Consider the following 15,892-nt stretch of genomic DNA (forward strand, 5'->3'; position numbering starts at 1 on the left):
AAGATGTTAGTAAATTTTGAGAAACACAAAATACAAAAGTAAAAATAAAATAACGGACTAAAATTTTTCACTCCGACGTTTCGCCGCAACAATATCAACGTAGGGCGTTTTCAAGGTAATTTTTCTCACTTCACTAAAACGCTGTGAGCGCTTCTTTTTAAAGAAGTATAGTTCGTAAAACAGGCACTATGTGCTAAGGAAAAATTAAAAGAACTTTCGATTAGAGTACAATAAAAACAACGTTTTAAATTTATTAATAAACGTAACAAACTCATACATTGCGTTTTCGTACTTCCCTGATTTAAAATGAAATTCATGTTTTCAGCCCCATGACCATTTCGTTAAGACAATCATATTTCAAATAGTCCAACGATTATTTAGATTGATCAGCGCAGCTAACATATTTCGTTGTGAAGACAACATTTCCAAAGCCTACAACTCGTCAAAAACAAAATTAAAACAAACACAATACGAACATAAAAAACCGCAGTATACACAAAGATTAATTAGATAGCTCTATCATAATATTACCTGTTGGTCCAGTGGGGTGCGGAGACAAGAGTTTGCGGTAGGAAAGGTTGACAGCAGTGTCGGGTCGGGCGAGTTTAAACAAAACCTCCAAGCTCTATCTTTAATCAACCGCCTCATCGAGGTACTGTATTTCATTTGCGCGTTCCATTTGTTATTGTATAACGAGTCAATAAGTTTTGTGGTAAACATGGTTGGCAGCGCTGGAGAGAATGTTGGTGAGTTAAACCCTTGACTATATATATAGTCAATGGTTAAACCTAAAAATCCAAGAAATCCACCACCTACGTAGAGATAACGCGTTATATTTGTTACTATATGACTAAACGATAAGAGTTTGCGGTAGTACAGGTTGACAGCGTGGTATGGTGTGGGTTAAAACATGACCTCGAAATTCAAGAAATCAACCACCTAACATCGAGATGTTCCGCGTTCCATTTGTTATTGTATGACGAGACAATAAGAATTTACGGTAGCAAAGGTTGGCAGCAGTGCAGGGAGTGTCGGGCGGGACCGGCACCGGAAACAGCAACGGCCACACACGCCTACCATAAACACACAACTGGCACATTGTCACTAGCACAGTGGAAATAGGGAAACTGTATCTACCTATAGCATTGTGTCACTTACTTTAGTAGAGTAAACGAATAAGTGTGTTCATCCCTAGTTATAAAGTTTTATATACCACACCAACACCCAACACTCATCATCAAGATCAGGTGGTATTTAGATAAGTAACAACAACCAAAACACGAAGGCCAGTGTTGAATTTGTAGTTTTTCAGCGCCATTGGCTATTTTCCGGTGGGAAATTCATTTCTTGTCATTAGTCATTATTATTCGGCATCCCTCGACTTTGCCTTTCCTGTATGCACGAAACTACAGTTCTTAGTGATAAATTCAGTATGGCCCATACCAAGAGCATATTATAATTGACTTTATAACTTATCTACACAGATATGAAGTGTTGATATAAAGTCAATGATATTACATTAAAATCCTTATGTCGAATTTTAGTCTTCATGAAAAGGCCGCGTCGTTGAACTCCTTTAATTTATGGTTGAACTGACGGACAGTGTTGCCGTTTTGCGCGTAATTACGCTTTTTGCGCGGATTTTGGTGGACTGCGCGGATTTTTGTGCGGATTAGGATTGTGAGCGGATTTTGCGCGTATTTCACCCAATTGTAAAGTATTTTAAAATATATGGGAATTTTAACGGCAAATCGGGACACTTTATTCTTTGTGACTCAAGATGAGCACTTTATGAGTATAAGAACTAAGGATTATATTATGGTGCATTCAAGAATGATGATGTTTTTTTGTTTACATTTATTGTTCTCTTCACTCCCCTTACTTCCATGTGTACTCCTACGATCAGGTTGTCACTTCTAGAGATTTAATCGTTTTCTAGGGATATTTTACTACCCGTTCTAGTGATTTTCCTGTAGACGTTATTTTGTGGCAACACTGCTAACCTAACCAAACAGGCAAACAAAACAAATTACCAACCAACTTTATAATATTTGATACTAAAGGGCGATTTTTATTGATACTGTCTTATTGAAACCTCAAACCCCATATTTTAGGAGATATAATATTGTATTTTATTGACTTCTAAACTTGTAACTGCTATAGGTAAAGTTTGTTCAGAACAATAAGTTTAGTTTAATTGAATACCGTATGTAATTTTTAAAATTTCAATGCAATAGCATTCATTATATTTTTTTTGTATCCGTTCAATAAATATTGAAAGCACACATAAGTGTAAACATCCTGTAACATATTTTGAGTGTTAATTTTCATTATAGGTGAAAAAATTAATGGAAAACTGGTTTTCTAGCACTATATTATTAGACTCAGGTTAATTTACAGAGTGCGCGGATTGTGCACGTATTTTTAACTTAATGTGCGCGGATTAGAGAGGAAAAAACGGGATTTTTATGCTCGTGAGGAGGGATTTCTTCCGGAGCTGTGTGGCAACACTGCTGACGGACTGGCCGAAGTTTCGCATACGCTGTGGCTATCATCTTCGAGGCCAGCATAAGCTAATTCAACTACTGTACTTTGCAATAATACAGTACATAGCAACTAATATTCGTGGTGCATAGAACATTTCAACGGTTAACGAAGTCTACCATGGCCGCGGAAGCCTATATTCTAGTTTAAAACTAGACGGATCAATAGAATCATCATTGAGAGGCCTACGTTCTGTCCGATACATGTTGAGTCAATTGTTATGTATACAATTTGATTATTTATATTCTCAACTTCAAAACCAATTCAACCTACTAAAACTATGTACTTGTATGATGTTGGTTTTCTAATGGCAATGTCCAATACTCGTGCTAAAGAGTAAACCTTTTAGTTGTGAAATTTGCCCAAACATAAAATACATACATTTAATTACAATTACTCTTCTAGATTTTTGATTTACCACTCATCGAACAAACAGCAAAATGTGGTTCTAATTTGACAATACAATTAAAGGTTTGTTTGCAATATTTCATGTGAATAACTAAAATACAGAGAAATAGGTATATTATTGTTCTCTTTGCTTAAACATGTAGCCTGAAGCCATTTTTTCAGAATGGAATCTACTTTGATATTCTTGAAATTGTGTCATTAAACATGTAAGTTACTGCAATATTTTCAAAATTGAGGTAATGTTTTTCGCTCGAGCATACACTTTGCCCCACTACATTCCAATGAGAGGCAGGCACGTTTGTACTGTGTAGAAACATACAATTACATGAATTACAAACCAAGCACTGACAACCAGGAGACAATGGGTGATTGCTTTTTTATTTCTTCAACGATTTTTCAGTACCATTGTTATGCACGTAAACTGTTGTGTACTTATCATTCTGAAGAAGCGCGTGTTTTGGATAATTTAAAATGATGTTCTAAAGCCAATATAGTGTGAAGCATATTGGACCTATTTGTCACAATAATTGTCATTGCCAGCTCAGAATAAGCACTGTTGTTTACATATCTATATCCAAACCTGCTGTTATATGAGGGTAGAGCTATAAATTTACTTATGTGTAAAACGCTATTGTGAACCAACACTCTTGTACTGTGTAGTGTTCTTCTCCGTTAACTATTTTAAGTCCACATTATTTCAAAATTGGCTATCTATAAGAAGCAATCAACAATATAAATGTTCAACAAATATACAGCCATTAAATGCTCTCAACTGCTTACAGTCGGTTGGAGCGCATTCCAGCCATCAAGGCTGTGATGGCGAGGTCAATAATCAATCTTCTTGCGCCTCCAACTCTAGACTAATTAACCATCTTGTCAGAAATCAGAACAGGCCATCTTTGACAGTCTGCACGCCACAATGCTTGACTCATGCGGTATTCAATGGCCAAGGGCAAGTCGGCAAACGGCCTCGCACATTTTTGTGATATGCTTTCAATTTTTTCCTATGAGACTTAATTGTCGAGGGATATTCCTCCCTGATGATGACCTGAGTGTATTGGTCGAAATCAACACATACATTTTATATTTACCGAGTAAAACTAATAGTATTGAAAAATTTGTTCTAAATGTAAAATTTACATTTAGAACGAATTTTTGTATTTTTTTGTGTCCATACATTTTTTGTAATTAATATACACAATCTATGTAACGAAATACAAAACTCTGTTTTTGGTTTTTCTAGATAATGTGTTGGTTAGGCGTGTTTCTAGTCTTAAAGTGTGATTTATAATTTACACAGATCTACAGCTCAAGGTGTGTTTTATGATATTCCGGGTGTGAAAAGCTTTATAGGTTAATAGTTTCTGTGTTTACTGCCTGCTTATCACAGACCAGTAAACATAATGGTCCAATCTACTGTAAGGGTAATCTTTGAAACTACGTGACTTTTCAAGGATTCAAACAATGCTGCGAAAACAATAAAGTGTTTAAAACAAGTCTAGTTATGATTGTTGAGGTTACCTAATCACAATTTGCGTCATATTTTTAGTAAGGTAAAACACAACCGATGACTTTATGTACAATTGTTCTCATTCAACTTTTTATCATAATTTGAAGGTTCTTTGTCTATCTTTCGAAAACCTTCAGAAATATCCTTTTAGCTTATTTACGTTTAATTTGTTTGTTGTAACCTTGAATCGTTTAAAATCCAATAAATGAATCGTACAATACAACCACTGGACAAAATCAGCTGACATGTTGTACATAGGTAGATCAGTGGTAGATCATTACGCACCCAGGATCCCATGATTACTATATACCACGCACTCCTACCCTGCGAAGACCTTTTCATTCAATTCTCTGAGGTAGAGCATTTGAAAATAATAATGTTATTACGTACCTAATCAATGGTATTACTGGGTTTTTGAAACGTTTAAAAACATTTTTGCAAAATTTTCACTTTGCAATCAAGGGTAAAAGTTCTATTCTCATAGATGAGAATGAAAGAGGTTCTTATATTGTTAAATACGAAACTTTATCCAGTTTATGATTATACAGCAAGGATAAGGCGAGATAAAGTCAGTTACTCATCTGAGATTAGCAATATAATTACCCAGAATTCGTATCGAGTGACGTGGTCACCACTTTGGGAGTTAGGTGAGTCTTATCAGTGGCGGAAACTGTTAAAATAATTTCACTTGACAATGCGTGTTTGTGTTTTTAAATAAGGAACTTTAAAATAAATCTAGTATATCTCCGAATTAAATCCCATTTGCAACGGAGTTTGCAACAACTAAAAAAATACTCGTCTATATAATTATGTTGTGGCTTAACACAGGCACTGTTACAAAGGTTTTTAACTCCCTTGGATCAACAAATAGCGCAGCTCTTTTTTAGAGCACGTTCCTACTGACGTGGCCCGGTGCATAGCTCAGCTTCAGTTTGTTCGATGAGAACTGCTTCACTGAAGATCTTCCACAAAAGTCATTAATCATACACCGTTGAGCGTTGGCCAGTTAACACCAGCTCACTAGTCCCTGACCTACGTCACGGTGTTAAACGTGACCACACGCACCTCCCTCGCCCTGTAATGTCTCTATACCGCCATGCCACACCTATACTTTACCTGTGTTACAGTTAGGGCAATCTGGCCGACCATGAGAATATCCACACCTGTGACTAAACTGTTATAAATGTCCTCAGTTATGGGCAATGTAGGCTAAACAATAGGCCTACTAGAGATCGGCATATATTCTTCAGATTCATCATCCTCGATGACAGCAACACCACCAAGTGTGGATGATTGCGGGATGAGTGTAAAAACTTGTGGGTTCTTAAGTATTATCCCGACCACGCCGATTAATCGAATTCCAAATACGATTTTACCTAACCTAACCACCCTTAGGTCAGGTTAGGTTGTATTATTATAGGTCGGTATGGTACGTAAGTACCCATTAGTGACTTTTGGACACTGTAGACGTCCCATAATTTGGACCAACTGTAAAAGATTTAATACCCCATTCTTATCTATCTATCTTCTACATAAAAAAAATTAGAGTTTTGTCTGTACATTGCTCAGAATCATAAATTTTTAGGTTATTTTTACGTTTTATACATTAAAGAAGCCGAAACAATTCTCATCTAAATTTCTGTCTGTCTGTCTGTAACACTCAAGATGGCATTTTACGCAATCTTCTCCAGGAAAACGAGAGTACCGGTACCTATCAAGATCCAAGTCATTTTAATGTATTCTCTGGATTGGCGAGAGTGTCTTTAGCCATTAAAATATGGCCTCAATAGTTTGTAAATAAAACTACGGACGTTCAAAAATGCAGTATTGTGCGATTTTTGTCAAGTTTTCGTCCAATTTTTATCACATAATCATCTATGAAATAACGAACAGCTGTTCGGATCAAGATTATTTTTTCTAGCTGTCACTGATATGTTTACAAATTTTGTTTACAAATACCGCAACCATTTCCGATCACGTTTTGAAGGCAAATCCCATCCAAGTGAGATTAAAAACGTGTTTCTTACATAAAGGATTTAATTAATCGCAAGTGGAATAATATAGTGTAACCCGTAACCGTATATTAAATTATTAAACTAGGCATCATCCAGGTCAGGAACCAGAGATTCTTTGTGTATAAAATTGTTCTGGAGTTTTGATATCCAGAAAGAAGACATTGAATCAGTGTTGTATACGGTTGGGAAACTTCAATTTAGTAATGATCGTCGGCGATAGCTTAGAAACAAGGCCCCCCTCAATGGCCGGGCTTCAATGGCGGTTGTGTAAAGTGTTAAAGTAAAAATTCGCAACTGCAGTGGGTGATTGTAACAGAGGTTTACGGATGATGCTAAACTCGATTTTCCAATGTGTCACTACCATTGTTCCTACCATTCTGTCCATTCTGTTCCTACCATTGACTATATATTGTCAATAGTTCCTACTCACCGTGTGATGCAATCGCTGGACCATACAGCCAATAGGCCCATAGCCCATCTCTTGGGTACGTACGCTTACCCAATTATTTATAACAACCTTTTCGACGACGATCGTTGATACCGGTGGTAACGCATTAATGTCCTTATTTCTCAGTGTTTCACGGAAAGGACAAGAGCACCTTGATAATGAAAATGTCAACCCGAATAAAGTGCTAAATTGTGAGGTTGAGGTAGTACCTTAAATACTTTTAACCATTGTGGAAAGTAACTTTCAATTATAGGCCAACCTTAGGGCTATGCCTTATAGATCTATAAAGCATTTTTTAGTTTAATCATTGGATTTAACATATGGACCAACAAGATCCGGGTGACATTTAATTGCGAAGCATTAGTTTTGGCTTGAAACTGTCAGATACTGTATTAGCGAAGGTTTATATATATTAGTTGTGTCAGCATATCGTAGCATATAGTATGCAAACCAACTGCTGTGCTTAATATAAGAAGGTTTTAACTGACTATGATAAGATCCCCGTGCGTAGAACGGGCACACAGCTAGTAAAATCTAAAATTCAATATCCTCAGTCAAGTTTTGTTACTCTGATAGTTGATGTGACATTTAATATACTGATTTCATAGACTACAAGAAGTTGCATTGGAGTTAGGTTGCGTTAAAAAACCTTGGCGACTTCGACAGTTGATTTATATCTGCACACTTTGTTCGTGGTTCCCTCCAACCACGTTAAGTTTTATTCTTGAACTGGCAAAAACTTAGCTTTGGGAATGAAATGTCTGGTTACAGGTAGTGGTAGTGGTAGTTCTATAACAGGTAGTTACGGTATATAGTCAGTGGTATTACCAAGAGGAAACCGAATGTCCCGATTTCATTGTTATAGTTGCGTGGTTTATTTATTTACAGTTAAATGCCCTTACAAATAAACGTTCAACAAGTTTTAGCGATGGTTTGTTTACTAGCGACATCTGTTGTGGCAATTTTGTAAACATTAACTTCCTTCAACATTTACAGAAACGTCTCTTGTTAAACTATCGAAAGACTTTTAGTGAAGGGTGAAGGGCATTTTATTAAATAGGTAAAATTCCTCACCTAGCTAAGCGTATATTTGTTGTATTTTACATATTATTCTCAATGAAGTGATCTCTTTACATGATTACAAAAATGATATTCTGGTATTGATTTTGGCAGGATTTGAACCCCAACATTTAGAGCAGTCGTGCATTGAGTCTTTCCATTGGTACAGTTGACTTTGAATAAAGTCACATCTCATTTAAGTCATAAAGCCTCATCTTACAATAATACTCATCGTTCTTCTGTAAATTTTAAATATGTTTCGTATGTGCTTAATGCTGTTGACATTTTTCGCTCCATTCGAATATTCTTTGCTTATTATATCTCAATAATCTATACAAAAGGCAAAGCCCTCACTGACTCACTGACACACTCATCACTAATTCTCCCACTTCCCATTTACCTAGGAGGCTGAAATTTGGTACACCGATTCTTTAGGCATTAAATAGGAAAACTAAGTTATTTTATTCTGATCGGACTCTTGGACTCCGCCCCAGTGGCTCTGGATTTTCCCATGTTAACCTTATGATTTTTCATATTTAAAAGGAACTAGCAGAGTACCCGTCCTTCGTACGGGGTTGACATATAAGTTTAAATTGCTTATTGCAGTTATACTCAAGCTTTGCGTTTGCAATAAGGGAGGACAAAGTTTGATAAAATTTGCTTCTTTAAATTGACGGTATACTATGGTATTACACATCCGCCATAGCCATAATGTTCTACCTCTTCACCTAAACAATAAAGAAAAATTAAGTATTACAAATGTTAAAAAATCACAAATTATTCATGACATTAAAACCATAAAACATAACTGTAAACAATCCTACTTTGACAGTTTTCATTGCGTATCACAGTTGTTTGTTGTTGCTTAGTTCAAATTAGCTGTTTACATAAATGCAAAAAAATATAGCGCTGCACCCTGTTGGTAAATCTTATAACTTTTTCCTACAGTCACCCGGCAAAGTTGGCTTCCTTGTACTGTTTATAGTACAGGAAGCTGCTTATTGCTGCATATTTATACTTTGCCGTAAGGTTTATACTTTTCCGTACGGTTTATACTTTGCCGCACATCAGGATTCCAACGAAACAATACAAAACAGCGTGGTTCTATTATGCACGTAATCCGTGTACGCTTGGAAATAGGTTGGCAACAGTTAAAGATAATAATACTATGAGCAGCTGATTGACTATTATAACTACGATTTAACCTGTCATTTCGTGTTTATAGTTTCGGTATTTCTGAACTTTCTGGACTTTTCTTAAACGTTTTTAAAACATTCCTACGATCTTAATAAACAAGAAAATACCTTTAAAGCATTTTTTTAGCCGCGGAAACCACTTCAAATTACAAAAACATACGGAACTATATTCTCAAAACGCGGAGCACATTTCTTGCCGAGGAAAAATAGCGGAGTGATACGGACCGCGGGTACTACTTTCTCTAGGGCACCATTTGTGTTGCCAGCTGAACCTAAAAACGTGTTGTATAGTGTTTGAAAGACTAATTATTTATATGCTTTATAGTGACTGTAGGAAAAATATAATGTGTAACACGAGTGAAAAAGGCCTTTGCTGCACTCGAGATCATTCCGCACTCGCCTGCGGCTCGTGCGTAAACATTGCTCTCGTGTGCAGCAAAGTGCCACTTTCACCACTAGTTACACAAATAATTATTTAATGCTATTTTATATCATAGAACCAAATTTTTTAGTTGAAACAACTGACTAAATTCTTTAATTCCCTTTAAATATGAATACTCATAAGGTTAGCATGGGGAACTACAGAGCCACTGGAGCGGAGCCCGAAGGGATTTTTGAGATAAGAATATGCCTATATGTTAATCGGGAATATGAGCTATCATCATGCCAAATTTCAGCCCAATCCATCCAGTGGTTTATGCGTGATTGACCTTCAAACACACAAACAAACAAACACACAAACTTTCACATTTATAATATTAGTAAGATTAATGAATCTTATCAGCTGTTTCAATCAAACAAGATGGTTCTGTTCTATGATGTTCAATAGCATTAAAGTTACAAGGATTACCAACAGGGTGCAGCACTATTACCTATTTTTTTTTATTTATGACAACAGCTAATTTGCAACCAAAAGGTGAGTGAGCGTAGCGAACGAACTTCAACCTGAAGGCGAGTTAGCGTAGCGAACGAGCTTACCTGAAGGCAAGTGAGCGCAGCGAACGAGCTCCAATCTAATGGTGAGTGAGCGTAGCGAACGAAATTCAACCAGGACGTGATTGAGCCATGCGATCGAGCTCATCTTAAAAATTAAGAAGTTAAACGGGGCAAGGCCCGCGGGTACAGCTAGTATATTATATTATAAGTACTGAACTTGTAAATTTAAACTGTATTTTATAATTCCTTGTAATTACGGTATATATTTAATTTGGTTTCAAATAGCTTTGAAATTTTTCAATACAAAACATAGGAATGTCCTCTAAATGAATCGGACGGAATTTTAAAATTGTCTTCAGTTGATCCAATGCGCATGTTTTATCGCCAGTGATTGTGATATGCAGCCATAATCCGTATGATAGAGACATGACGAGATTATACGTGACACAGACCCTGTAACTATTATTATAAAACACCAAATAGGTAGCTGTAGAATAATTGATTCGATTATAATTCAAATATTTGTACTTATATTATGCTACGAACAGCGTCCTATCGGCAACTCCTTACAACTCTCGATGCAAGAAATGTACACCACTGTGCAGAATTAGTACTGCAAAGATTGCAGGCGTATAAGCTATAGAATACGTACTGTGCACGAATACGTGGAAGAAATACATAATAACAGAATACTGTGCAATTTCGTACACTATAACCCCAGCCCCGTTGCAAACGTGTAAACCTACGTTTATTCGAACGAGTTCGCGAACCAGCATTATCAGACTTTGGGAACAGGGGTTTATGGGGGTTTTATGGGGTAAAAATTGATTTTTCCCATTGTGACGATATAAAAACAAAATTTTATAATTTCTCTCCAAACCATTTTGTAGAGCTTAAAAAAGTAATAATTTTGTATATTAAAGCATATGCCCAACGGTTACGGAGATAATTAAACAAATTGTGAATGATGTTCTACCACTTCCCCTAAACAATAAAAAGTGAAATTCTCATTTTTCACAGCATTTTGTTGCTATTTGGTTCAAATTCACCCCTTGTTTTACTGGATACGTTCCACGCACAGTTCTGTAGTGTATGTGAATGGGCAAATGCAAGGTTAGGAGGCCGCCAGCCTCTTAAAAAATAAAAAAAATAAATTAGATGTTGTCATAAAAATGAAAAAAGAAAAAAAATAGTGTTGCACCGGTAAGCCTTATAACTTAATGCTATTTTAATATAAGAACCAACGTTGTAGTTGAAACAGCTGACAAAAGTCTTTTATTCCTTAAACATGAATACTTATAAGGTTAAATGGGAAACTCCAGAGCCACTGGGGTGGAGCCCAAAAGGATTTTTGAGATAAGAATGCGCCTATTTGTTAATCGGGATGGTAAGCTATCACCACACCAAATTTCAGCCAAATCCGACCAGTATTTTTCACGTTTACTTGTCACAAACATCCATCCATCCGTCCATCCATTCATCCATACATCCAAACTTTCTCAATTCTTATAATATTAGTAGGATAGTAGAATAAATAAACTGTTGTAGTTTGCTTCTTTATGGATATATTTGAACCAAATTTGTAAATTTGGTTTATTTGATACTACTATAAGCTATCAACATTGCAATAAAAAAATACCCCCGCCGCAGCAAACCTGCCGTCTAAGCGAATTTCCATTTGGCCGAATTGATTTTCAATTGATCTATTTAAATAACATAGATTTAACAATACAAGGTTTAACGAGTACCTAGGTTTGCTGCTACAAGGAAACTAATAAAGTAGTGTGTTTTTAGTAAAATATTTATAGCTTACTATAAAATGAATAAATTTGCCAAGTTTGATCAAAATATATCCATAAACAAGCAAACTACAACATTTTACAATATTCTCCATAAGAATAACATGGGAATTTTAAATTTACCATTTTTTTAGTTTTCTCCGTAACCAATAACCGTACAAAAACACTTTGATATACTGAATTGTTTGTTTTTTTAAGCTCTTTAAGAAGGTTTAGAGAAAAATTGGGAAATTTTGTGTTTTGAGGGTAAGAAGTGAGAAAAACCAATTTTTACCCCATAAAACCCCCCATAAAACCCTGTTCCCATAGTCCGATCATGCTGGATCGCGAACTCATTCAAGTTTATCCCGTCTTACACCTTCAAACCAAATTTCATCAAAATCGGATAAAAATTACTCAAGTTATCGTGTTCACGGACACATATATATATAAATCTATATATATGTATATATATCTATATATATATATATACATATATAAAAATTTGAACGAATGGTGTTTTTGGCCTCTGGGGACATTAAAATGAAAAAGTAAATCGGTCCCGGGCCTAAGTCTTACCATGAGACCTACGGTAATAGCTACTTCCCTATAGGGAAATTCGCTAAAACAAAAAACACCTCAATATCTTCCTGTAGCAGCAAACCTATAAGGCCCTTATTTTATACGGATCTTATTTTATTACACTGGGCAGCCAGTCGCCCGCTGCACACCATCAGTGGTAGTGGAAATACACCAGTTCACTCGTGGAAGTGCGTTCATCTCATTATCATCTGCGCAAAGTTCGTCAAAAAGGGTGTAATATAATACTTTTTCTGTTCTTGATTAAAGAATAGGATGTATATGCATTCTCCTCTTCCTTAGTCTTCTCTTTTTCATGAGTAGCAGAAGAAGCAAATATTCATCTCGCATTCTGACAGCGTCTCTCCCCAACAGAACTGTTCCACCAACACTGTTCCACTGTCAACAGGAGGCCTAGTTGGTAATTTTGTGGCTTCTCTACTGGCTGCTCTACTGGTTGCTACCATAGAACTATAAACAACTTGTTGTAGTTCTATGGTTGCTACGCTAGGCAGCCAGACAGGCGACTGGCTGCCCGGCTGGTTGCGCAACTTGGCTGCCTCGTCTAATAAGAGCCTAAGTAAAGTAGGCCTGCTCAGTACTCACTAAAATATAATGTTACAGTATTTAAATAGGAAATAAATCAAGGATATAAATAGGAGATATAAATAGGACAATTTTTTAGGGAATATTTTCGTAGAAATAGAAATCCAGCCAGGTAAATAAAAATTCGCTTAGTCTGCAGGTTTGCTGTGGCGGGAGTATTTTAATGTTGTCAGTGTCAAATCGTATACATACTAAAAGCTTGTGGTAAATTTAATATTCCTAAATAAATTTAGTATACATACTAAATCTTATATCCTTTATATAAATCTTGGGAAACATTTGAAAATATCAACCAATGTTTATTTAATTGTTGTATATGTTAAACATAGGACTGTTTTGTTTCAGACCAAATGTTTGCAGAAGTAGGCATAGAAACTACTGTTGTCCGGGATGGTCAATGAAACCTGCCACCGGCCTTTGTATAATACGTAAGTTGAAACAATTATGCAACCATTATGGGAAGGAAAATTTAATGTTTTTCCTTCCACCATGAAATGCAACTATAGTATATTGAGCTGAATGCTGAATGAGTAGAATTAGGTTTTTGTACATCAAGATATTATAACACATTATGATATTATTTTACCATAAATTCAACCTAGTCGAAGGTGTCAAAAATGAAAATTGTTTTATTTGTAAAACGTTCCAATGTATTCGAATATGAATGATATAGGTACTTACGAATATTTATAAGCTATATACTTGCTGGGAAGTATCTATGAAAACGATTATTGATTATACTTTAAGATTTCTAAAACCCAAATTTATGTTTTTATAGTATACTGACGATAACTAAAACTACCTATAACAGCTATAAAATCGTCGTTGGTAGAACTGTACTTAGCACACAAGAAAAACAGCGGTTTAAATTCGAAAACCCAGAAGCAGGCGTCAATTAATTACAGTATTGTCATTTGTCAATTCAATAATTTGTAAAGAAACACAAACAGAGAGTAGAAGAAGACGACATTTTTAAGTAAGTGACCTGAGAAACGATGATTAAAAATAACGTTTGAAATGTTTCATAGGGTTTTAGAAATAGCAGGTTTAGAGATTAACTGGCAGCATAACCCATTTATGTTTTGTCATTTGACAGATAGGCTAATTCATGCTATGCTGAATATTGGTCACATTTTTCGTTTAACATTATCGTAGGTCATGCGCTTTTTAGAATTTAGATAGCCTATTTAAAAAAAAATGTTGGGTTAAAGGTTGGTAAAAATGTTAAAATACGCTTTTTTTATCATAAGTTTTAACGCATACAAATAATTTTTAGAGAAAGAATAACAAATGGGAGAGTGCAATAGATTCTTAAAAACAAGAATCTGCAGTTAGTTTACTTTAAGGTTTAAGGATAACGATGTAATCACCCAGATTCAAAAGTCTTGTAAGCACTAGAGGAGGTATTTCTAAACTTAAGTGTCTCTGCTACAGCAGAGGTACGAAAGTAGGTTAAATGAAAGTGTTTTTTATTTTACTATTTCAGCTATTTGTATTCGTAAATGTGGACGTGGACGATGTGTCAAACCCAATCTCTGCATGTGCGAGGACGGCAACCTTCAGTCCACTTGCAACCACAATCAACCCAAACAGAATGGTAAGCCATTGCTTTTGTGTACCGTAATGAACGATTAAAAAGCCTAAGTATTGGTCAGAAAGAATATAAGTACAGCTAGGCCTATAATTATATTTTAAATAGCCTATTTTTAATTTTATATAACGTAGGTATCAAATATGCCTTAAAACCTAACACCATATATTTGGTTGGATATTTTTAGCATAAACATAAATTTAAATGACTTAAGTTTATTAAGGCTACCAATTTTGAAAATAATTGTGTTAGGTTAGGTACTGAAAAATTGGAAATGTTTGCCATATCTTTCCTCAATTAAGTTAACGGATTTCTAAGTTTCTGTTAAAAACTAAAATGAAACAATATTTTTATGTTTCAACCAACAACGCTTTTGTATTTAGGTTAAGTTAAACCACACTTTGTGCTTAAGTCTTAAACGCTATTGTCTATAACTCCGGAGGTCTTTTATGAAAATTGAAATATAGTAGAGTTTAGTTACTAAAACTTCAATTTATGTTAACTGTATTTAGGTGTTATATTCTATAAAATAAGCTTCTTTTAATGCTTCACACCCTACTAAGAAAAACAAAGCAATTATCTTTAAAATAGTTAAGAAATAGTAGTAGAAAACGGTCTAATATTTGCCAGGCCTACTGTTCTATTATTTCAGGAGACAGAGAGAAAAGTAAATCATCCGGTAATGGAGAAAGTTCCTATCTGACTAATCCCCACCCTGATGCTCCATCTAATGGACGGGGGTCCCCCACCAACAACGGGGGCTGTCGAGGGCCTTGTCACAACGGGGGCTCTTGCGTCAGCTCAAAGTGTGTTTGTGCTTCCGGTTACCAAGGAGAGTTCTGTACTGAACGTAAGCTTTGCCTAAACTTAAATTTCATTTAGATTTAATTTAGTTTATAACGTATTCTCTAAAGCTTAAATTTGTTTGGTTAAAACTTTCACTAGTTTGTACAACACTTAAGTCACCTACGAATGACATGCACCTTGCACGTACCATGCCACATTGCCTAAATGGCACATTAAATAAAATATACATGCTCAAAATAGTATGGTTCATTAACGTCTATGACCACAGATAAATAAAATGTTAAATGATCAACTTACAAAAATATAAGTTGCATATTATAAGTAAAGAACCTGCATTGTTGCCATGCTATAATTAAGGCAATCATTTGTATTCTTGCGCCTTTTTGTTGCTCGGTACTATGTCTGTCTCTTTTTC

General features: G+C 35.4%; 1 protein-coding gene across 1 annotated transcript in view; it reads left to right on the top strand.

Annotated features, from left to right (window-relative positions):
• LOC129002256 (fibrillin-2-like) overlaps positions 1–15,892 on the top strand; it is a 157,414-nt gene that overhangs the window by 11,740 nt on the left and 129,782 nt on the right. Inside the window, exons 2-4 of the mRNA XM_054429923.1 lie at positions 13,425–13,507; positions 14,566–14,676; positions 15,323–15,520. Coding sequence (XP_054285898.1) covers positions 13,425–13,507; positions 14,566–14,676; positions 15,323–15,520 — 392 coding nt within the window. The remainder of the gene's footprint in view (positions 1–13,424; positions 13,508–14,565; positions 14,677–15,322; positions 15,521–15,892) is intronic.

This window comes from Macrosteles quadrilineatus, unplaced genomic scaffold (genome assembly GCF_028750875.1).
Source record: "Macrosteles quadrilineatus isolate MER2022 unplaced genomic scaffold, UCM_ALF_1.0 Scaffold_9__3_contigs__length_116548681, whole genome shotgun sequence".
Lineage (NCBI taxonomy): Eukaryota > Metazoa > Arthropoda > Insecta > Hemiptera > Cicadellidae > Macrosteles > Macrosteles quadrilineatus.